This window comes from Mesoplodon densirostris, chromosome 15 (assembly GCF_025265405.1).
Source record: "Mesoplodon densirostris isolate mMesDen1 chromosome 15, mMesDen1 primary haplotype, whole genome shotgun sequence".
In the NCBI taxonomy this organism is placed as follows: domain Eukaryota; kingdom Metazoa; phylum Chordata; class Mammalia; order Artiodactyla; family Ziphiidae; genus Mesoplodon; species Mesoplodon densirostris.
The window spans coordinates 89719743-89743709 of NC_082675.1; the positions used below are offsets into that span (position 1 = coordinate 89719743).

A 23967-nucleotide genomic window follows, 5' to 3' on the forward strand; every position below is an offset into this window, starting at 1 on the left:
CGAGAATAAACAAGGGGACAGCTGAGTGTTCACGGTCAACCTGAACAAGGCGACGCTCTCTTAGAAGCGCCCCTTTCAGAACACCTTCACGCGCTGGACGGCTGGGTTTAGGGACACCCAGGCTGCGTGGCCGCAGGTGGGAGGGGCTGGCCTCTCTCTCCTCTTTGGTCCCTCGTCTCTTCCAGCCCTGGTCACCCCTCCTGTGACGCTGACCCCTATTCCTGCCCCCGAGGTCGCTGTGGGAGCCTCACTGCTCTGTGCTCGGGCCGGCGGGGGTTGGGGGCGCCCGGGGCTCCATCTCAGGCACCCGGGAGCTGCAGGCTGAGCCCAGAGCTGGGCCCCGATGCCACACCTGCTCCCCCGCCCTCAGCAGACCCCCCAGGTCATGTGCAGCGACACGCCTTGCAGGAAGTGAGGCGTGCCCAGGGCATCACTCGCCTCCTGGCTGTTAGAGCCCGTCCATTCCGCCCGGAGCTGGACAGGGAGTCGGAGGCCAGCTGAGAGCCGGTGGAAACATCTAGAAAGCCTTTCCAATGTTCTTCAAATAGGTCTTTCCAAAAAGTGATGTCCTGTCAATGCTTGTTATCTTGCTGTCAAACAAGTAAAACTTTCTGCCCAAAAGCAAACTTGTAACCAGCACCCTTGTCTGTTACCTACGATTCCTCACCTGGTAATTACCTTTCCCGCTTCTGATAATAAGTAGGAGAATCCACCCCACTTGGGGAGGGAGGGTGCGCGTGGGCAGAGAGCGAACCGAAGGGCAGGAGAAACAGCCTAAAACCAGCCTGAGGCTAACTTGGCCCCCTGCCCCCATCCGCTTGTGACATCACGTGGGTGATGGTGTCACACTTGACGTCCCACAGTGACAGGCCCATCGCCTGTCCCTTAGACCACCAGGCCAGCACTCGGCAGAGAGCCGCAGGGGGAGATGTGACCTCAGCGTCTGAGCCACCAGGTCCCTCCTTTCCACAAGGGTCCCGAGTCACCTCCACTGCTCCGTCCTGCAGACTCGGCCTCCCCCAGGGACACCACCCCCCAGACACCCGGGGCCCAGCGGGCTCCGTCCTGTCCTGAAATGACCCTGCTGACCCTTCCTCCAAATACACAGCCCACACAGCCCACCACCGCTGGGCGAGCCCTGCATGTGTCCTCACAGGACGACGTCGGGGGGAGGAGAGGGGCCAGGGCCAGAGGCCTTCTCAGCGTCCGACGGTGTCCCAGCTGGGAGCTCGGGGGCGGGGGGAAGCATCCACAGAAGACCACCCACAGGCTGGACTCGAGGACACAGAAGGCTGTCACGCTCGGGGTTGTGCTTCGTCCCAGAGAAAGGACACAGACACGGCAGGCAGCAGGGGAGCCCGTGGCAGAACCCGGGGGGCACCAACCTGGGGGCCTCCATGGTCGCGGCCCTCGGAGGTGGGCAGTGTCACCGTCCTGAATCTGTGTGCGGCAGTCGCCCAGGGCGTGTCCCCCGGGAGGCAAGCCGAGCCCGGCGCCCACTCTTACACGGGGCTCGGCTGGAGGCGTCACCCCCGGGCTGAGTTCTTCCACCGAGGAAGCCCGGCCCAGCGAGGGTCTGGGCCTTGCACTCTGCACCCCAGCACCGTGACCATGAGCATCACACCCCGCGATGTTCCCACCTGCAGCCCAGCACCCGTGGGCCTGGGGTTGAGTCTGTGTCTGCTGCCAGCTGAGAACGTTCTAGCATCTCTGCTTCCTGGGGCCGTCTGTAAAGAAAACGATGGCTCTTGTTCTGTTTTCTGTGGACCCTGCTTTTTCAGACCACGCACGCTCCTCTGAGTGGAAGCCGGGAGGGGCCCCGGACCCTGCAGGCACCCGAGTTTCTGTGAGACCTGGGGTGCTGAGCGGGGGAGGGACGCGCCCTCCCGGGAGGGCATCGGAATGCAACCTTTTCACCATCTTCGCTGTCCTCACCGTGCTTACAGCCGCAGAGCTGGGTCACAGTTCACCAGGGCTTCTCCCCGAACCCTTGAGGGAAAAGGGCACCTCGGTCCTGGGATCTTCGGGACCCGGCGACCCCTGTCAGGTGGCCATGGGGACTTGGTGTGATGACCTGCTGCGGCGGCCGGAACTCAGAGCCCTCGAGCCCATTCACCCCGTCACAAAGGCCCTGAAAATGCCTGGCGCTGAGGAGCACCCAGTCCCGCCCGGGTCCAAACAGCGTCCAAGGAGCATTGTAACGACAGTGACGCAGCTGACCCCGGGTAGCCTGTCTCCTTGGACACCAGGAGGGTGAGGATGCAGGAGGAGCCTCGCTTGCAGCCAGTTGTTGCTTCGTAACTGGGGTAGAGGCTGGGAGAGGGACCGCTGTACTGGGCGTCGCCCAGAAACTTCTGAGAGTGTGAAGCAAGGGGCACAGGACCGTCAGAAATCATGAGGCAGCCGCGGAAAGATGTGGATGTGCAGAGAGAGGTGCATGCGGAAAATAGGCCAGAGCAGGGTCAGCAGAGCGGGAGTGAGGGCTGGAGCAGGCGGGTGCCCCGGGGTGGCTCCTGCCACTTCCCCTCCCGCCCCATGGCCCCGCCCAAATGAAAGGGAAGCGGCTCTGGGCTCTGCTCGCTGCTTGTGAACTCAGAGGCCCTCGGGACACTCCTTAAAGAACTTCCTGCCTGGCCAGGGTTCAGCTCTCCCAGGGGTCGGCTAACAGATGTCTTTCCCCGCCCTGGAGGAGAGACACTGAACCAAGGCCTGCATGTGACAAAGGCGAGGGCATCCCGGTGGTCCGAATGTCTGCACAGTCACACCTGACTACCCACATGGTCACACCTGTTTACCTATCACACCTGGCCACCTGCAATGTCACACCTGTCTACCTGCACAGTCACACCCGTCTACCTGCACCATAACATCTGACACCTGTCTACAGGTCTGTCTCCCCGATAAGAGCAGAAGCTCTTGGTCACAGGAACCCTTTGCATGACAAGCGTCTGGCACAGACCCAGCGCCAAGAGGGTAATTAAGGAAAGTTCCTAAATGAGAGAGAAAAAATTACAAGAATGGAAAATGCAACTAAGGACCGTGTCCACGCACACGGACAGGCGCTTCCTCTGTGGGTCCAGCGGTCAGCTGCATAGGAAATGGGAGCCTCCCGGGCAAGGGCGTCGCTGTTGGTAAAGGGCGCGTGGGCTGCGGCCGCAGCACCGGCACCACAGCCCCTGCCACGCCACGCGGGGCGAGTTCCCCTCGAGACGCTCAGCTACAGCTCCTGGATGCTACGCGCTCTCTGCCCCCCGGGGCCTCGAGCTGACTGGACCCACTTGGGGCGCTGGCTCAGCCCTGGACTCCCACAGCTTCACTTGGGGCCATTTCATCCAGAGCCGCACACGCGGGTACCAGGGGGCAGAGAGGGCTTATGAAACATTGTAACAGAGTTGGGTTATTTAGCTGGAAGAAGGGAGGAGACAGGCTGCGTTCGTCACCGGAACATGTCTATTTTTAGCTCCCGCAACTCCCATTTTTGAGGTTTGGGGCTTCGGAAAACCATGGGGGGCCGCGAGCAGCCGGGGGCGCGCACAGGGCACCTCCTGACGTGGCCACACATTCTGCCCCTATTTCCTCCTGTGTTCACATCCGTGCGTTGCAGTGAATAGTCAGCCCCGAAACAATGAAAATAAACCGGGGTTGGCCTTTTCTGTTCCTCTAAGTTGTATCTGAGACATTAGTGGCCTTTCCTCACCTGTAAATGAGAGCAGGCCCAAAGGACCTCTGAGATCAAGTCCAAGCCAACTCAGAACCGGCCGCAGCTCCGAAACAGCGATTTCCTTGCTTCATTCTAACAGAGAATTCACGATGGCTCTCACCCAGGGCACCTCTGCCGCCCGTCCGCGGGGCACTCGGCAGCAGCCACAGAGCCTCGGTGACACGATGGGGTGGGGGGCACTGCATCTCATGCCGGGGGCAGGGATGGGCTGAACCTCAGCCACAGGACCCCGGGGATGACCCGCCCGGAAGCTGAGGGAGCAAGGCCCTGGCCCCCACCACCCCGTGGTCCCAGCCTGATGTGCCGGAAGTCCGTGCCTCTGGACGCAGCGACCCGAGCTGAACCACCCACATCCCTTCTGGAAGAGTTGCCAGAACCCTCCCTCCCCTTGGAGCCGTCAGGGCCTTGGCTCAGGTGCAGTCCTGCCGACGGCCAACCGAGGGCACAGACCAGAGAGACACGTGGGCCCCGAGACACCGTCTGAAGCCTCAGCTCACGTCCTTCGCTGAGACGAAGTGAGGTGCAGGGCTCGTGCCGGCCCACTTACCTAGGTAACATGTGTTTCCAGTAAGGAGGCAATCTGTGTAAATAAAATATAAAATCACTCACCATTTAATAGCACTCTAGGAGAACAGGGGGTGTTTTGGCCAAGCCCACAATTCTCTGATCTGAAGTTGGAAATGTGATCATAATCCCCTTATCTGACCTGAGGCTGGAAATGTGATTCTCCACCAGAATCCGTTTTCTTTCCTTCTTCCCTTTTTAACGTGAGGCAGTGAACACATTTGGTTTTTCTCTGTTGAACTTTTTTTCTTCGCTCGGCTGGTCTATGGTTAGAAAAAGCACTTTCGATCCTCAGTTTTTACCAAGTTGTAAAAGAATCTGTTCTCAAAACAGGGCTAGGCCTTCCCGGAGTAAACCTTGGGGAATCCTCCGGTTTTCCAGGTTACAGCACAGGCTTTTCACCCTGAGGGAGGACCCCTACGTGCTGCTCATTTCCCACCGTTTACGGTTATGAAAGTTACCCAGATTCTTTGCAGGAAATAAGGAAAATGCATAAAAGTGAAAGTCACTGCAACCCACAAACGCAGCACACGGCACGGGGCGCCGACTTTTCCGTGCTCTGTTCTCTGGAGCAGACGCCCCACCCCACGTCCACTCCACACAGTTTCACGTCCTGTCCCGAAAGCAGGTGCTCTCAAACCCCGAAGCGTGTTCCGCGAGCCGGGATCCTAGGGACAATCTGAGCTTGACACTGAGTAAATTCCCCGTTTCCCAATATTATGAATGTGTCTTCTGTAAACACTCCTAGACCCCAACTTTTCCATCTCCAGCCCGTTTCCTTCAGAGGGGTTTTCAGGACAGGATGACTGGGACCGTTGGAAGATATTTCTTTTCATAAGGAAAAGCGGCATCTTTTCAACTTGCAGTTTTTACTTATAAGTGAGCTTAAACAGTTTTTCCAAATGTTTGTTCACATTTTTATTTTTTGTCACTTTCATTTTAGTCCCTTGGGAAGGAGCCACTCTTCCCAGAAAGCAAAAAAACAGAATTAAAACATCCCCTGGACCCTGAGCGGACGGCTGCCCCTGCAGGGGAAACAGTACCGTGGGGTGCCACGAGGTGGCAGGGGCCTTGGTCACAGTCTCCACGGGATGGGGCTGGGCTGTCCCCCGCCCCCTGTCCCCACGTCCCTCCCCCACCTGCACAGAGGACCTGGCACAGAGAAACCCTCCTGCTGGAAGGGCTCTCTCGTCCCCGAAACCAAATGCGACCCGAGGGCACCATCAAGCCGGTCATGGGACATAGGGTCGGGACCTGCTACTTCTAGAAATTCACACTAAAGATCTGTCTGCCTTGAGAGGTAAGTAACGTAGCCCTTCTGATGAACAGAGAGCTGGTTTACTACTTTTCAGTGGGAAACTGGGGGTGAAGAGCCGCCACCTCGACTCTCAGAGAAGCTGGGAGCAGGGGTCACCAGCACCGGGGCCACGGCCGGGAGCCCTGTCCAGTCCGAGGGCGTGAGCGGACGGCCAGTCCATTAACCAATGCAGGGAAACCTCTCCAGACGGCTGGGGCTGTTCCTCGGGCCACCATGTGGGCCCTCCTCTGCGCCTGGCGACATCCGCGCTCCACGGGGGAAGGACAGACCGAACTCTGCCCAGAGGGTGACCCCAGCCTCGCCGCCCTAGAGCCACAGCCCTGATAGCCCCCACCCGTGTCCCCACTCCTCCGCCACGAGGCCCTGGGGGCCCCCGAGACGGATGGGCAGATGCAGACTTTTCCCGGAAGCCACGGAACCCCACCGCCCGCCCACCTGGCCCGCCTCTGCTCCTTACAGGGTCCACCTGGTGCTGTCCTTCCGGAGGGTTCGTCCTATCTCTGCCGCTCCAGGACAGGAGGTCCGCAGGGTGCTCACGCCCGGGGCCCGCCCTGCACCCCACACCGGGCCCGGCATCTCTGAATCCCGGAGGCTTCCTTCCCCAGGACTGGGAAGGGGCGTGGAGGGGCGGGGGACGGAGGGGAGCGGCTGCCATCAGGACAGAAGGAACCCCAGCATTTCCCACGTGAAGTGCCGTGTCCTTCCCTGAGCGCGTGCACCTAGCGCCTGCCATGGCACGGCGCACACGCACACACGCGTGCACGCACACATGCACACACACGGGCTGGTTGCCCAGGGCCCTCATCTTGTCCGAGGGGGGCGTGACCAGACTCCCAGCCCCCCGAGGAAGCACTGAAATCCTAGATGACTTGCTGTTTCATAACCAGGGCAGGAGCTCCGCCCCGCGCGTGTAACCACCGTGGGCGTTCTGTTCTCTTGTGGCAGATGCGAGCAGGACAGCCACAGATGGAAGTGTTGTCAGAACTGTGGGGACTCCTTGTAATTAGGATCGGGCCTTGTTATTCCTCAGGAAAGAAAAACCCCAAAGCCAGCATGGGAGCACGAAGCTTGCAGCCCTGCCAAGGCCTTCAAACGCCCCAGAGCCACGGCGCTCGAACGATAATTAAAGACCAGGCAGTCTGAGGCACCCACCCTAGATGTCATGAGGATGACTGTGTACGAGGGAACTGTTAGCAAGGGTGCAAGGCTGAAAATTTACCCAGGGAAAAGGCCAACCAACAGGCATTTCTGCCTGAAATACAACACGCTCTTATAAGCAGTGGTCTTGCTGTGTGTGTTGCGGGGAGATGGAGCCGAGTTTTTAAAAGGCAAGTGCAGGAAGAACGTGCATGATGAACGGCAGCCCGTCGTCCGAAGGAGGGAGTGAGCGTCGTGAGCCAGGACCACGGACGGACGGGATCTGCGGCGAGGCCACCGGCAGGTCTGACCTTGGCGCCTGCACAGCCGGGCACCTGAGTGGAGTCGGGGAGACCAGCTTAGGCCCTGATAGCAGCATGTACGGGGAGACAAGGGTCAGAGCGCTGAAGGAGGCTGGATTTTATGTATTTGTCTGCCTGCTTTTTAGTTAGGAAGCTCTAACCACCACCCCAGCGAGAAGAGGCGGCTGACCGGCCAGGGCAGCATGGGGGGCAGGGAGGCAGCCCTGCTCCGCGCTTGGGCCTGACGGGGACCATCACCGTCCTTCTGAGGGACGGAGGAGAGTGAGGTCAAGGGCGGCTGGGATGTCACTGCTCGGCGTCTGGGTTTATTTTGGTCGCACCCATTCTGCTAACCCTTTTCCGAGCGTCTCCTGCACCGCTTTTATTATTACTTGCAGGAAATCCTTCCGTGCGTCTCCTCTGATTCATTCCTCATTCTCTGAGGAAGAAGCCTACCTCCAGTACAGGCCATCAAGGGCCTGCTGCTTGCTACGGCTTCGTCCAGAACGGCGCTTCGCTCTGTCTGGGTTTGTGCGTGTGTGCCGGGGGTGCGGGGTAGGCTGTAGCTTCTCGCTGTGTCTCTCTGTGTCTTTCTCACCGCTGTCCTGGCCTCTGTGATCTGAGACCCCGCCGTTCTGCAGAGCTTTGCCGGTAGAGCGCAGTGGGCTTCTGTTTGCAGAGGAGAAATTTGAAGCTGGTTTAAAGGCTGAGCCGGGACGGAAAAGCCCTGCGCGTCCACACTCAGGCTCCTCCCAACCACCCACCGCACAGCTACCGCAGAGCAAGGTTTTTCCAGCTGGTTCCAGTGGATCTTTCAGGCTGCAGTGCCCAGCACACCCGGCACCAATCGGGTGTGAACGAGGATTTACTGAACTGGATGAGGGTAACTGGCCTGTCCCGTGACACTTGAGCTGCCGAGGGCTCTGCCCTATTCACAAAGGCAAGAGAGGTATTTCTCTTCAGAGAGTCACTGACGCCAAATAACTCGGGAAGAAGCAAGTCCCAATCAGCCAGACCCTTACTCAGTACAGGGTTAAGCAATTCAAACAATTTAAGACGCTATTGCATCAAATTTGAGGCCGCTTTCGAGAAGCGTGACACAAGTGAAACTGCATGTTAAATTCATAAGCACAAAACTGAGAGGCAGCAAGACCCTTGCATCCCACTGTAGGTTTAAATTAAATGATGAGCGACTCCTGTAGAAACCCTGCTGCGCTTCTGGGATCACGAACATCTCATCATAACAAAAGCCATGTTGAGAAGTGCTGCACGAGTCGCCCACTGAGGCACAGATTCTGAAGTTCACAGATGAAAGGCAGCAGAGCCGGGCCCACGGGCCTGGACCACAAGTGTGTCTGCTCGTCAGGACGAGAGGAGGACCCGGTCCCGGGAAGAGCCTCGCTCCTCAGATGCGTGGGGTTCAGAGAATTCAAACGTGTGAGCCGCCCACCCCCCAGCCGCGGAGACAAGCTGGTTGCTTGCACTTGGCAAGAATCCACCGCAGGCCCCTGTCCTCGGAGGCCACCCTAAAGGGATGCACACGTTTCCGAAGGACACCTCTCTCCTGAGTGAAACTCCGTCCTGTTCTTGAACCACAGGCACGAGGAGAAGGCCCAGGGCCTGCTGGACGACGCGCTGAAGCAAACCATCTACCTTTTAGTAGGTGGTGTCCCTGTATGGAGCTCAGAGTAAGATGAGGAAATGGAAGAAGAGAACTGCAGAGCAGGGGAGTCGGGGTGGACGATGAAAGGGATGAACAAAGGGGGAATTCTGGGGAAGCTCAAAGGCCCGGCCTCCCGTGACGGAGGACGGGGGGCATGTGATCCATCAAAGCGGGAGGACGGGGTGGACACAGGGTAGGACAGCCACCAGTGGCCTGGGGGTGGGGGGAGCACAGATCATGGGCGTCTGCGGGAACTACAAAGTGATCAGAACACATGAAATGCTGCAAACGCTCCGGAGAAAGAAAACTCAGAGAACAGAAAGGCAGAAAGAGAAATGTTTTCAAGTAGCAGCTGAGTGAACCAGGAAAGGTGATTCAGGTGGGGAGAACCACTAACAGGGAGAGGGCTGGTTCCCTGCAGCACTCAGAGATGAAGGGTGACACACGTCAGAAACGGACATGAACGAGAAGAGACAGCAAGAAAGCAAGCCAAGAACAGGCAGGTGAGCAAACAGAAGAATGCAAGTGTCTGGAAGGCCGACAGACTCTTGAACGGAGCTCTGAGCACCTGGCACGCAAAAGGGACAGGTGGACAGACAGACAGATGGACAGAAAGTGGGTTCATGTCACCAGGGTCCGGGGCTCTTTATGCGGAGGTGAAAGTGCTCTATCACTGACTGTGACGGCTGTACAGCTCTGTGAGCATCCTCAAATCCACGGAATCACACACCTGAAGGGCACGAATTGTGCGGTACCTGAATTCTTTCTCAATAAAGCTGTTACCAAAAAAAGAGGAGAGAATGTATCATCTTGTTTCAAAAAGGAGCCAATTCATGAAAGTTTTAGTTAAATACCCAGAAGAAAAGTACTAACTTGGAAAACACTGGTAAAGAATGTAATTAGACGTGTACATTCATAACAATATTCATTCCCTTCCTGACTTATACACTCACAGTAAACACCTTCCAAACATGTACATGGGTGCCAGGTCCCATCTATGCTAAGGACAAGGAAGCGAAAATAAAAATGTCCCTGCAGGGCTTCCCTGGTGGCGCAGTGGTTGGGAGTCCGCCTGCCGATGCAGGGGACACGGGTATATGCCCCGGTCCTGGAAGATCCCACATGCCGCCGAGTGGCTGGGCCCGTGAGCCATGGCCGCTGAGCCTGCGCGTCCGGAGCCTGTGCTCCGCAATGGGAGAGGCCGCAGCAGTGAGAGGCCCGCGTACCGCAAAAAAAAAAAAAAAAAAAAAAAAAAAAAAAAAAGTCCCTGCACAAGGGGATTACTATCTGCTAAGATAGAGAGAGAAATAAGTGCATATGCAAACCTTCTATTTCTTCAAGAAAAGGATTTCATTTGCAGCAAGGGTTTTCCACTAATAACATACCAGTCAGTATTTACTAATATGCTACTATAGTGAAGAAAGTGGGTTAAGATAAACCTAGAAAGCTGTTTTGGCAGAAGTATTTTATAGTAGTGGAAAACTGGAGAAAACAGAGATGTCAAACAACAGAGTTTCAGTTACAGTTTGGTACCAGTCACAAGAAGGTATCCTGTGCAATCATTTAAAATGATGTTGGAGCCTGGAAAACACTGAAGATGTTCATTTCCTATTAAATCCAGTGAAAATCCAGGAGCTACTATGATGCTATTTGTGTATAGAAACAAACAAGAATATATTCTTACATTAAAAGAGTCCAAAATGTTTTGGTACCAAAATGGGTCCTAAACAGTAACAGTGGTCGAGTTTGAATGGTGGAGATGGGAAGTACAGGGATTTCTTATTTTCTCCTTTGTATTTTTCACAGAAGGTTTACTAATTTTCAACAATAAGCACGAATTACGTTCAAAAAACATTTTGTAGGGCTTCCCTGGTGGCGCAGTGGTTGAGAGTCCGCCTGCCGATGCAGGGGACGCCGGTTTGTGCCCTGGTCCGGGAAGATCCCACATGCTGCAGAGCAGCTGGGCCCGTGGGCCATGAAAAAAAAAAAAAAAATTTTGTAAATGTTTGCTCCTTTCCTAAAGCAGAAGCTACACGAAAAATACAAATGCATCAAACAGCAATAAATTTAATATTATTCAGAAAAAGCAAAAATGAGTCTACTGGGGCTGATGGTACCATCTTTTGCAACCCTGTCCCTGGTTCCCGTCCTGTGGACCAGCAGCGAATTTATAAAATACCTGCAGTGCTGGACCCCCAGACACGTGGCTGCCAGAGGGTCCAACACCCGCAGCGTTATCTACTTACTGACGCTGCCTAACAGTGGCTTCAAAACGATCAGAAACACAGAGCAAAACATTCAGAAGTCCAGAAACAAAGCAGTAAAAATAATAAAAGGGAAAGAGACATACATAATGAAGGAAGTTAAGGGGCTTCGAGAGATGAGAAGAGTACTTACAAAGGAAGTTTGAGAATGGTCTGTCCCTCTCCGACATGCTGAACTATTTGCTTGGTTTTAGGGAGAGGAGTTGGCCCACGTGGAAGGATGCCCACAGTGCGCATCACATCTGCGGGTGCCAGGCAGCCCTTGGGCGGAGGTTGGACTGCGTGTCCTCCCCAAGGGCCCCTGGGCCCGGAGTTCAAAGCTCCTCGGTTTGCAGACGTGCTCAGTCTCTTGTTTCAGCATTCCTACCACAGTCTAGATTGTTACTGCTGTGTAAGCGCCTAAAATAATGATGAGAATTGGTTTTGTTTGCTATGGCCCAGATGTGTCCTAGCGTTAACTCATTTAAGTATCAAAACAGTGAAGGAGGTTCTACTGTTATTTCCATTTTATAGACAAGGAAAGTGACACACAGAGAGGTAAGTGATTTGGCCAAAGATGCACCGAGGCTACCAAGTGATGGACCAGGATTTGCACCCTGTGCCAGCAAGTTCACACTGCACTGTTTCTAAAACAAAGTGCTGATGGTTAGTCCATCACGACAAAGTCAAATTAAACAGACCACGCGTGTTATCCTTTCTTTTTCATTTTTGTAAAATGGGTAGACTTACCAGTTCAGATGCCTAATGAGTTTTGCTTCTATCTCAGAGAGGCATTCAATTAAGTCTCCCAAAGAAAACAGAAAATGTGCGTTGCTAGAACAGTCTAGATGGGGGTAGAGTGTCCCTGGCACCACGATAAGGCAAGATGATTGCAGTCAGCACCAAACAGAGGCACAGCTCAGTGGAGGCCCCAGCCCCTGGGCGTCCTCCTCTTTGGAGAACGTTCAGTTACCGCTTTTCCACCAGCTCAAGGTGAGGACAGAGATTATACACTGTATGATAGGATTAGGCTTCTGAAATACCTGACAGGCTCACCAAAGAGGTTAGTCAAAACTAACAAACACAGTTTAATAGAAACAAATATACTGCACCTAGATTTTAAAGAACCAAATAGCTAAAAACCGCAGATCAGGAGAAACCAAGAACAACTGCACCAGTAGAGACTGGGGAGATGGAGAGCTTTTTGCGGACTGAAAACGCAGAGTTGACTGAGAACGTGACGTTGGGCCAGGAAAGGCTAGTGAGCGCTTTGGCTGGATGCACAGAGGTATGGTGTCTGGAGAGGGGAGGGGGATGGGCTCGTGCCACTCTGCACATCACAACCACGGCACAAGCTCTGAAGGGGCAGCCGCGGTGGAGCTGGGGCTGGAAATTTCCTCCCATGAAGGGTTAGGGGCCGGGGAGTATTTAGCCCGAGAAATCATACATACCCACCCACACTCAGACCTATGTGACCCAGAGGCTGGGCACTCGCTGTGGGCCAGAGAGTGCCGAGAGATTTCCATAAGCCGCCTTGTTTGCTCATTTATTGTTCAGTGTTTCCTAGAGTTGGAGGGCTTCTGTGTTAAAGGGGTCCTCCACCTAGTTCTGCCTCAGCAGCTACAATATCCATCCCCAGGGGGCAAATGCCCCGCCACCCAGAACAGGTTCTGCTCAGCCTAGGACAGACTCTGTCCGGAAAACACGGGACAGCCAGCACCCAGAAGCCATCACTTTCTGGGGGAGAAGTGGCCTTTCAGGGACAGAGGGGTGGCCAGGCTCTGATATTCACTGAATATTTCTTTTCTATGAAGAAAAAAACCTTCTTTCCAAGGTCTCGGTGTCCAGGCTCAAGCTGGAGAGGAACATCTTCTTCGTGTAAATGCACACGGTGAAACAGCCCCTCACAGAGGCCGTCAGGATCCAGGACGCACTACACACGCATCTGGCAGTGCCGGCCCGCAAAGAGTAGGCTCTCCTGGTGACCGGCCGAGCGTCTCCAGACCCCTCCGGTGCCCTTCCTCCGGGCTTTCGCGACCGCGCTCACTGGAGAGCCCCTCGCCTGCCCCTTTCCCGCAAGGGCCGCTTCCGCGTGTGGTTATGGAGGGGGCGGGGGTCTCTGCGCCTCTGGATCCGCCCCTGCGTCGGTGGGCGCGGGGCGCAGATCGGGGTCCGCGCCTCGTGCGCCCCCGAGAGTTCGCCCTGAGTGGACACGTCCCTGGGCTCCCGGCCGAACCGCCGCGCCCAGGGATCCGCTCGCCCTAAGGACACGCGGCCGGGCGCGAGGGGGCGCCGCGCCACAGCAGCCGGGCGGATCGCCGGGGCCGGGCCGGGCCGGGGGCGGTGCGCGGGGCGGTGCCGGACTCCGCGGGCTGCGGGCTCCAGAAACGCCGCGCTCCTCCTGGAGGAGGCCGCCGGCCCGGCGAGCCGAGCGGCAGCCCGCGGAGTCGGGGGCCCCGAGGTGAAGCTGCGCGCGCGGTGGGGCCGGGGACCCACAGGGGAGGGTCCCGGGGCCGGAACGGGGCCGGGGGCGCGGGCTTCCACACTGGAGGGTGCCGATGCCGGAGCGGGGCGGAAGGGCGCGGGGCTTCTGCAGTGAGGGCTCCGGGCCGGAGCGGGGACAGGAGACGCAGTAGGATCTACACCAGGGGGTCCCGAGGCCAGAGGGGAGACGGGGGGCGGGCGCGGCGGGGAGAGAGACCTACGCTAGAGTCTCCCGGGGCCGTAGCGGGGACAGGGGGTCTACACCGTGAGATCCTGGCGCGGGGGCGGGAGGGGCGCAGGGGTCTACACCCGAGCGTCTGGGCGGGCGCAGGGCAACGGGGGCGGAGGCACCTGTCCTGGAGCGGCGACAGTCCGGCGCGCGCGGTCTCTGCTCGGTTGCGCAGAGGGCTGGGGCCAAGGAGATTGCGGGAGGGACATTTAAGCGCCCCTCCCCCACCCCCCGGCCGCCGGAGCGGCGGGCGGGGCTGGGCTGGGCGCCGCCCCCGGCCCCCCGTCAGGCTCCAAGTCCCGCGCTGGGCCGGCGCCCGGCCGCAGGCGCGCGCGGGCTCTGCCAGCTTCGTGCGCTTTCATGGAGGTCCGGACGTCCTTGGCCGGAGCCTGGTTCCAGCTGCCGCCCCGTCTGTCTGTGTCGGATCTGCAGGAGCCCAGGTGAGGGGACGGAGGGGTGGGACAAAGCGGCGTCCGCGACCGGGAGCGGGGCGGTGACCTAAGCGGAGACCGGGGTGGGGGCACCCGAGTGGGATGACCAGGGATCTCCCAGGCACCCTCCCTGGCTGGCTGTGGGCGCACCCGGCTCCGCGAAGAGGGCGCGGGACGTGGGCGAGTCCCCGGCGCGCGGGTGCCCTTTCCTCGCCCCTTCCTGCCGCACCTGCTGTGCAGAGGGGAACGTCACCCCGTATACACAGCGGTGCGCGCAAGGGTAGCCTTACACACACACACACACACACACACACACACACACTCTCTCTCTCTCTCACGCACGGCCGCCCTCCCAGCATTGCCTTCTCTGGCCCGGGCGCGGAGCCGGGGCGCGGACCTGAACCCAGGAGAGGGTCTGCGAATTCTGCCAACTAGGATCCTAAGCGCTCCCTGCGCCCTCCCCGTCCGAGCCGAGCCCAGGGGGCTCCCACACTCGCCCTCTGAGCCCAGATCGGGCGCCGGGGCTGGGGGGCTCAGAGAGCAGCCCGGGTCCGGATAGTGGCTCTGGAAATGAGGGGGGCGGGTGCTCAGGGGGTCCTGGGCTTCGGCAGGGATGAGAAGGACGTCCAGAAGGGCGAGCTGGGGTCTCTGCGCCCCTAATGCTCCCCCAAGCTCCCGAGTCCCTGGGGACCCTGCCGTGTCCCTGCGCCCACGCGGGTTTGCTCTCGAGGGGTTTCGGGTGACCTGTGGAGCCCCCTCCCAGCCCGCTGGTCCCAGCAGACTCGGTTTCTGATTTCCGACTCTCCGGGCAGGGCTCTGATCGTGGTCTGTGTCTCCTTTTGTCACCGTTTGTCACCTCATCCGAAACTCCAGCCCAATGCTGGGTTTGAGCTGGGTGGATTCTACTTGGCCTTTGGAATTCCCTGCCTGGGCCTCCCCTTCCCTTCCCTCTCGCTGGGCTGCAAAGATTCCAGTTTCCTGAGTCCTGTACTCAAGGCCAAGATTTGGAGCCAGTGGCAGTGACCCCGCTGGGAGGTGGCCTCGCGGAGGCAGCTGGTTTGCCCCCACTCGTTCCCCGGGGCAGCTGCCGAGGGGGTCAGTTAGGAGAACCCCCAAGATCTCCCTGTCCACCAGGGGTGAGAGCACAGAGACCCTCCGTCTCTGCGGCGACCTCCAGGGCGATCCCACAACCCAGGCAGTTTAAGCAGAAGAGGGCGCCGTCCTGCCCCCACCGCTAATCTCTAGATGGTGCGGTGTATGCAGCAGGCCTCCCGAGGCTTCACTACATCTATGATTCCCCGTTAGTCAATGGATGCACTCGTTCTGGCTTCCCTTAAACTGAATGCGGGGGGAGCACTGTGGCTCATCTGGGGCTGGAATCCCCTTGCTGTGGATCCCCGTTGCTTACCAGCCACACACACTCAGGGTGACACAGTTTTGCCAACGAAAGGCTAGTATATCGGCACCTTCACTGGGGACAGGTTAGGATAAAACTCCCAGACCCCTTCCGAGGCCAGGGCCAAGTGTCCTGATCCTTTTCATCTTACAATTGTGTGTATTTCCACTTTGCAAAAGTTTTTTTTAATACCTTGAGATTTCCATAATTTAAGAAAAAAATTGGATGTTTTTGTAGGCATGAGAGAAAAGGAGGGACACGAGCTCTTGCCTGGCACTGAGGCCTGCGCACGCCAGATGCTCAGAAAATATGTGCTGGTTGATTCATTGTTTGAGTTTAATTAAGAGTTTCTACCCAGGGTATGGCTGGGACCCGCACTCTCATAATTACAGGTGTATGTGCGGTGATTAATAGGTCGTGTGGAACACATGGGTTGGTGGGAAGTGATAACATGTTGGGTTTTGCCCTGGCAAAAGCAGGTGGGGTCTGTGTCCCTGGAGGATTTGACAGCCAGGGGTGCGGGCAGCCCCGCTCCTGCCCCAGCTCTCCCACCCAGGCACCAGGAGGGCAGGGCGGGCTGAGGGGCGTTTGGAGCCGGGGGCGGCCTCTCAGCTTCCGCGGCAGCGTGGCTGTGAGGGGTGGGGGTGACGGGGGCAGATGAGGCGGCGCCAGATGCGAGGGCCCAGGGGGTCCGGGAAGAACGGCCACGTGCGTCCGAATATCTGAGCACCGTGTCCTAATGGGCAGGTTCCCGAGGAACAGGGACATTTTAGGAGTGAGGCGCGGAGCCCGCACTGCCCGCGAGGTCACTCCGGGTCAGACTGAAGAGGGCGTCACTGGGTAGCTCCAGGCCGAGGTGGAGGACGGTGCCGGGTGAGAGCCGCTCACACCCCAGCACCCTGGCGACCCCTCCCCCGCCGCCCCACGACGGCCTGGAAGCCGCAGCGTCACCCCCGGAGCTGGTCAGGGCTCAGGCTCTGGCCCCAGCCGGCCTTTCAGTGGGTGATTAGTCTGCACGTCACAGCTGAAAGGGGGTCCGCTTGGCCGTTGAAGAAACAGCCGTGTCATATATACAATGGAATATTACTCAGCCATAAAAAGAAATGAAATTGAGTTATTTGTAGTGAGGTGGATGGACCTAGAGTCTGTCACACAGAGTGAAGTAAGTCAGAAAGAGAAAAACAAATACTGTATGCTAACACATATATATGGAATCTAAGGGGAAAAAATGGTTCTGATGAACCTAGGGGCAGGACAGTAATAAAGACTCAGACGTAGAGAATGGACTTGGGGACAGGGGAGGGGGAAGGGTAAGCTGTGACAAAGCGAGAGAGTGGCATGGACATATATACACTACCAAATGTAAAACAGATAGCTAGTGGGAAGCAGGCGCACAGCACAGGGAGATCAGCTCGGTGCTTTGTGACCACCTAGGGGGGTGGGATAGGGAGGGTGGGAGGGAGACGCAAGAGGGAAGAGATATGGGAACATATGTATACGTATAGCTGATTCACTCTGTTATACAGCAGAAACTAACACACCATTGTAAAGCAATTATACTCCAATAAAGATGTTAAAAAAAAGAGAGAGAGAGAGGTTACTACCAAAAAAAAAAAAAAAAGAAAGAAAGAAAGAAACAGCCGTGTCTCTGTCACCTCCCAGCGGCTCTCCTGAGAGCTTCAGCGCTTCTCAGCCGAAGCAGACGAGACAGAGGCCTGCTCCCCGCTCGGCGTTGCACCTGTGGGCACCTGCCAGGTACAGACGGTTACTCGGTGCCCCGTGCCATGAACGCACGCAAGCAGGAACGGGTGCGCGTCGCTGTGAGGCCAGACACACACGTACTGGGCCTCCTCGATCGTGAGCCGGTGGGCAAACGCTTCAGCTGCTGCTGTTTTATCTTTTCTGATCCTCCCGTGTCAGATGAGAAGGCTGGACTGAACCATGCCAGCTCTCTGACTTTCGGGGGAAAACTCGTTTCCGTGAAACAGAGCCGGGCACACATTCATGCAAAATGAAACTCCCAACACTTTAATTTGATTGTCTGATTAGAAAGAAGACACATTGAAATGTCACGTATAAATAGTACAGGAGACACGACGTTGTTTTTTAAATTAATGAAGCTAAGAAGTAAGAGCAGACGGCGCACACCGGGGGGCAGACGGTGCCCTGGGCCCCCGACGCCCTGCGCTGCTCCCGAGGGGCTCAGGCTGGGCCACGGCGCCCTGCCCCCACCTCACCCACCCGACACCTGCTCTGTGCCCCCCCACCCCACCCGGCCTCCCTCCTCCCTAGACAAGCCTCCTGGGGAGGGAGCAGATAAGCTCCAGTGAGAGCGGAGCCAGAGCCCTGGGCTGCAGTTCCCAGAATTTAATGACCTTCCTGGATATTTTTAACCTTCTCAGATATTTAAACGATGGAATTTAAACCTTAGATTAGACTTGGGAAGGGTTGGGCCCATGAAAATCGAGGCTAGGATTATGGGGCCCAGCAGAGCCTCAGAAACCCTCAGGCTGATCTGACTGTTGGGTTTTTACTAACTTCTAGCTTGAAGAGGCAGATTTAGTTTGGTAAAGGATTTGAGCCTTTTCCGGTGGGGACGCTGTGGTCCCCGTGTTCCTGACTCAGTCCTCACCGGTCTGCAGCCACCCGGCCCCAGCAGGACTCAGGGAGGGTGTGTGTGGACGGAGGGCCTGACCCCCGCTGGCGTGGCCTCCTGGGGCCTCCGCACTCCCAGCCGGGGGTCTCCACATGCGCCCTCACCCCTCCCATCCCCAGAGGGTGCCTGCCTCCGTCCGGGGTTCTGTCCGGGGGCTGACATGGGGCCTGGGGTTCGGAGCCTCAGCCGGAGGCCAGGTGATTCCTATCACTAGGACAGGGGGAAGCTGGTGTGTGGGTTGTGACTGGCGTCTTTGTAGCAGGAGTGGAACAGAAGGTACCGGCATGTCACCTATTATGAGTGCAGTTCTCTGAGTTCTGGGTCACGACGTTAAACGGGTTCAAAATAACGGAAAGGCCCTGCCCAGAACGTGGGTCTAGAAGCCAGATCTCCCCGCTGAGCTCAGCGTAGCCGGGCAGCAGAAAGGCCAGGCTCACAGCAGAGCGCAGGGCTGCCCACTGTGGTGGGGCCGGCCCGGGGGGGCGGGGCGCTGGCTCAGGCCCCGCCCCTTGCTAAGCAGGCACCTGCCGGACTCCCTGGTCCCGGAGTCCCACCCCCAGCGCAGGTCGAACTCAAGGGTGCCGCCGCCAGCCCCTGGGGCAGAGTCCCCGTGCGCGGTCTGAGCCCCTGACCTCCAAGCCAAGCAGATTTCAGGTCGTCTCCTTGAACAAACAGCGGCCAAACCGGGTCTGGTAACAGCCAGGAAGAGGGTCCCCTTCCTTTCCGGGGGTCGAGGAGGCGTGTAGATTAACATGGGAAAAAGTGCATGACAAGTGTTAAATCCGAATGTTTTATGTAACATCATAGCAATTAATGCAATGGAGTGTAATGCTTCGGTGAAATAAAACGCATTAAAAATTAATGCCCGTTATGTAGATTAGCTACTTCGTCATGGGAAGGGAACAGTCTTGCTTCTCAGTCTCTGATGTTTGATTGTGGTTCTGTAATGTTGTGAGGCCCCTTTCTGGAGAATTTAGCTAGTTCACAGTTACTTCAAGAAAATGACCGCTTCTGACCGTGAACAAATTTCCTTGATTTTTTTTTCCACCAAAAGAAAAAAAAAAGACATCTTTTAGATGAGGAAAGATAGGAAATATGTATCGTTGGCTTCTTGAATACTCACCAAATTGGAAGTAGAAAAATTCTAGAGTCTCAAGAAAACGCAGAGGTGTGCGGGGCGACAAGCATGATGAGCAAGGTGGATTTTTTTTTTTTTTTTTGCGGTACGTGGGCCTCTCACTGTTGCGGCCTCTCCCGTTGTGGAGCACAGGCTCCGGACGCGTAGGCTCAGCGGCCATGGGTCACGGGCCCAGCCGCTCCGCGGCATGTGGGATCTTCCCGGACCGGGGCACAAGCCCGTGTCCCCTGCATCGGCAGGCGGACTCTCTACCACTGCGCCACCAGAGAAGCCCAGCAAGGTGGATTTTTATCTTCTGGAATCCTGACGTGTTGTTTTAACAAGAAACCTACAACTGGGGGGCGGAGGCTTGGCGAGTAAGAGGCTTCCGAGGGGCTGTCACTCCCGGGAAACACCTGCCGGCCTGCTGGGGGCCGCGACGCATCTGAGCCCACACCTGGTCCCTGGGGAGGGGGGGTGCCCGGTGCGTACACCAGAGCAGAGCTGCAGGCAGACAGGCCGTTGGGAGGGAGAGGGGCCCGCTCCGCTCAGCAGCGTCATGGGTGGGTCACGTCTGGGCTAACGCCCTTTTAGGTGAAGAGATTATTTCACACCAAAGGGAACGCGACCAAAGAGAAGCCCGCTCCGAGCCCGATACATGTTTCCAGATACAACAAATGCAACTAAAAATACCTGCTCTTGCTTTTCCTTCACCGTGAAAGAAGTACATTTTTATCATAGAGGAACTGGAAACATAGATTAAAGAGAAGCCTAAGTTTAAGAAAAAGCTTGTGTAATTCCCCTCCTAGAGGGAACGGCTACTGATTTGTTAGGATATGTCCTTCTTTCAGGGTTTATATACGGAATTACCACCCACGTTCCCATGTACACACACTCTCACACAAGTATTTGGGATCACTTTATGTCTTCATGTCTTCACTTGTTAAATCGAATGTTTTGGGGTGGATTTGTCAAAGTGTGTTTGTGTTTCCTTCTATTGTTGGCCACGCGGGTTGTTTCTCATTTCTCAATGCTCTATAATAGACATCTTTCTCTTCCAAAAGCACCTCGTCTGGTCACGGTGCATGACCTCTCTCTCGGCTTTTGACACAGGACACCACAGGGTTTCTCGGGGACGCTGTGCCAGAGTTCCCAGCACAGCCCCTTGACTCTCATCGCATCTCGAATCTCAGCCTCGACGTTTCCAACGCCCAGTCTTTCTGTCGGAAGGTACGACGGGGTCGTTACAAAGCACTCGCGCAGGAGACAGTGTGAGCAGGACGTGTGCTGACACCGAGCTGGCCGGCTCCTGCGCTTTGCATCACGCCTGTCCCCGCATGTCCTGCACCGGGAGGCGCCTGGTCTCCTGCGCGTGTTTTCAGGGATCATTGCTGCCTCGGTGGTCCCGTCTGTCTCCCAGGGAGGCTGAGCTGCTCCCCCCGCTGCTCTTTCCTCCTGTCCTCGGTTTCTCTGTGGCGGCCCCGCTTCTCCCATTTTTGGTGTGTGCTTCCTCCCGGACCACCGTTTGCCCACGCTGTTTGCATTTACCTCCAGCCCTGCAGTGGGCCACCCGCCGTGTGAGCACCAGCACTTGGGTGCCCACCCTCTGGCCTTGGCCACATGGCCGTGTCTGTGCTGCAGGGCCCAGCACGCATTAGGTCAGCAGACAGCTCTGAGTGTTCACAGTAAGCTGGGTTCTGTGCTAAGCATCAGAAAGTATATCTTGAGCCTCTAAAATCTGGAGTCCAGTTGTGGAGGAGGAGATGTATACAGATACAGAAGGATGGACGCAGCTCCACACACATGCACATCCATACACACGTGTACACACCCACATATACACCTACACGCATGCACATCGACACACACGTATACATGTATACACACATACATACCCGCCCACATGTGTACACACCCACATATGCACGCATTCACACATACACGCATGCACAAGCCTGGCGGGCAGGGGAGACCCTTAGAGAAATCTCCAGGCAACACCCCGTGAGCCATGCGGCCTGGAGACCTGGAGTGGCGCCCAGGGGTTGGGGGGTCTGAGCTGGGTGGCCCGTGTGTGCTTGTCTTGCTCACAGACCTCTTCTTGGTGTCGTTACGTGGGGGGAATTTAGGCGACTTTGAGACGTGTCCCCACTGAGCGGCGTGCGGCCGTCTTCAGGCCACACGCCTGCCCTGGGGCTGCCCCCCGTCCCCCTCCACTCCGCCCCCCCAGTGCAGGGAGGCTGCCCAGCGAGGCCCTTTGTCCGTGCTTGGGACTCAGTCAGCCTCTCGCGGCACCTGCCCTGCAGCCCTTGCGGCCCTGGGCCAGGTGCGGGCTCCTCCCCTCCCACCGCTGCGGCCCCGGGGAGCAGGGATCATATTCTGTCCCCACACACACAACGCGTCGCCTAACTCGGCCTGGAGGAGAAGGACCCCAGAATCGGACGTCTGTTGGCGCCATTCACGGCTGCGGGGAGGAGGCCTTGGCACGCGGCTCTCCCACCACCCGGGCTGTGAAGGGACGTCCCGCTGTCCCCTTGGTGGTGAGACCAGAATAAGGGCTCACAAGCCTCATTTCAGGCCGGTGACGGCAACGCTAGTGGAGGGCGAACAGCACGGTTGTGGGCATCTGGTCTCAGAGCTGCCATTGGCGCGGGGCCAGAATTCGAAGGTACTGACCTGAGTTTTGCAGTGTTTTCTGTCTTCACCCTCCCCGTGGGTCTAGGCTCTGTGTAGAGTCTCAAGGCTGAACTCCCTCATTTTTTTTCATGTGTAAATATTAGAATTAGCCCCAAACCTGGGCCACCTGAGACTCCCAGGTGTTGACCTGGAAAGAACTCGGGGAGACTCACCCTAAGGACAAGGAAGCTGACCTGCCCGCGATCAGTCACGGCCCTGGGCTCAGACCTTGACCTTGGGTCGGCGCCTGGGGTCTGCAGGCAGGCGGGCGGCCCTTCTCTGCTCACTGTCCCCCAACAGCAGGGCCTCTGGGGGTGTGTTTTGAGAGGTCTGTGCCCCCCGGGGCTTGTCTGTCCTCACCGTCCATGTGACTCCTGCGTCTCGGGACTCCGTCTGCCTGGGGGTGTCGTCACCCAGATGTCCTCTCGCTGGGGGGACAAGCCCTGCCGCCAGAGTTCCTTGGGTGGGTTGTTTGCTCCGTTGGATGATGAGAAACATCTGAGTGATGAGCTCAAGGCCACACAGCTCCCAACTGAGGGGCCAAGGCTCACATTTTCTGACTCACAATCCTTTCTAGCCTCCGTGGTTGCGAGGCCCCAGACCCGGGCTGGAGTCTGCACTTGAGAGCCTGGTATGCGGCCCCCAGCCCCATGCAGACACCCCAGCACACGGGCACCTGACGGGGCATCCCTGCCATCCCTCCCTCACAGCAGGGTGGGCACTCAGACCCACTGATGACACCTCCAGATGGCACCTCTAGGCTTCCCAGCCTAGAACAGAAGCCTTCACTTCTCCTAGGCACTGTTAATAGGAGTCTCGCCAAATGCCTGCTGACTTGGGGCCCAGCCTCCCTGCCTCCGTGATTCACTGCTGTGGTTTCCAACCCCTCCTCCTGCATCATGGGCGCCCAGCCTCCAGGAGTCATGAGGTCGCTGAGCTGGTGGCCAGTGTCCATGTCACTCAGGCACCTGTGGCTGGGTTCAGTCTGGTCCCACACGACTGCTGTCCCTGTCTGTGGCATGGAAACAACCCCCATGGCCTTGTGGGGAGGAGAGCAGGCAGGAAGCACCGTCGGCACCCAGTGTGGAGCTTCTAAGGTAAAAGGCCTTTCTGTCTTAGGGCAGAAGCTGATATTTCAAAAAGAGGAGGAACTTGGAAATAGTCTAAAAGAAAAAAATCAAAGTGAAGAGGGACAAAAAGAGAAACTTAGAAAGGAAGCGTTGGGAAAGAGACAGGAGAGGCTGGAGAAAGACGCCCATGTCGGCAATGTGGCATTTGTGATGGGGCACAGGATCTCCTGGGACATGGGGTGGGGCTCCATGCACTGAGGGAGGCTCATCCTGGCACTCCAGGGAGCAGGGCAGGCTGACCAGGACGCTGGGACCGTGGCTCAGCCAGTAAGAGGAGACCAACTTTGATGTCATCCAATACCAGATACTGAGTAGAGGCAGTACGTACTGAAATCAAGCATTTTAAAACAAACTAGAAAAATCTAGAAGTTACTATTTGAAGTCTCTGGAGGGACAGGACTTTCCAACCTCAGAAGTGGTGGGTGATATCCATCAGCAATGACTGTAATAAAAACAAACCAGAACTTAAACAATACTCAAAAGCTGGTTGTGTTTCTATACACTAGCAGTGAACAATCTGAAAAGGAAATTAAGAAAACAACTCCATTTATAACAGCATCAAAAAGAATAAAATACTTAGGAATACATTTAACCAAGGAAGTACTTGTACACTGAAAAATACAAAGAAATTAAAGACCTAAATAAATGGAGAGACATCTTGCGTTCATGGATTGGAAGGCTTAATATTATCAAAGTGTCTGTACTCCCCAAACTGCCCTACAGATTCAGTATGCTCCCTGTCAAAATCCCTGCTTCCTGTTTGCAGAAATGGCTGGTCCTAAAATTCATATGGAATTGCAAAGGACCCAGGTAAGTCAAAAAAATCTTGAAAAAGAAGAACAAGGTTGGAGGACTCACACTTACTACTTATTGAAACTTACTTCAAAGCAACAGTAATCAAAA

The 23967-nt window shown here is 56.7% G+C and overlaps 1 protein-coding gene across 1 annotated transcript in view; it reads right to left on the reverse strand.

Moving 5' to 3' along the window:
- Window positions 1-1150: 1150 nt before the first annotated feature.
- LOC132502525 (collagen alpha-1(I) chain-like) overlaps window positions 1151-23967 on the reverse strand; it is a 42713-nt gene continuing 19896 nt past the window's right edge. Inside the window, exons 8-24 of the mRNA XM_060118383.1 lie at window positions 22819-22946; window positions 22295-22432; window positions 19615-19765; window positions 18436-18602; window positions 16284-16420; window positions 16041-16117; window positions 14435-14656; window positions 14218-14321; window positions 13890-14087; window positions 13784-13840; window positions 12996-13493; window positions 7499-7711; window positions 7233-7307; window positions 6949-7075; window positions 2221-2354; window positions 1386-1440; window positions 1151-1270 (exon numbers count right to left, since the gene is read on the reverse strand). Of these exons, the coding sequence (XP_059974366.1) occupies window positions 1151-1270; window positions 1386-1440; window positions 2221-2354; window positions 6949-7075; window positions 7233-7307; window positions 7499-7711; window positions 12996-13493; window positions 13784-13840; window positions 13890-14087; window positions 14218-14321; window positions 14435-14656; window positions 16041-16117; window positions 16284-16420; window positions 18436-18602; window positions 19615-19765; window positions 22295-22432; window positions 22819-22946 (2601 nt within the window). The remainder of the gene's footprint in view (window positions 1271-1385; window positions 1441-2220; window positions 2355-6948; window positions 7076-7232; window positions 7308-7498; window positions 7712-12995; window positions 13494-13783; window positions 13841-13889; window positions 14088-14217; window positions 14322-14434; window positions 14657-16040; window positions 16118-16283; window positions 16421-18435; window positions 18603-19614; window positions 19766-22294; window positions 22433-22818; window positions 22947-23967) is intronic.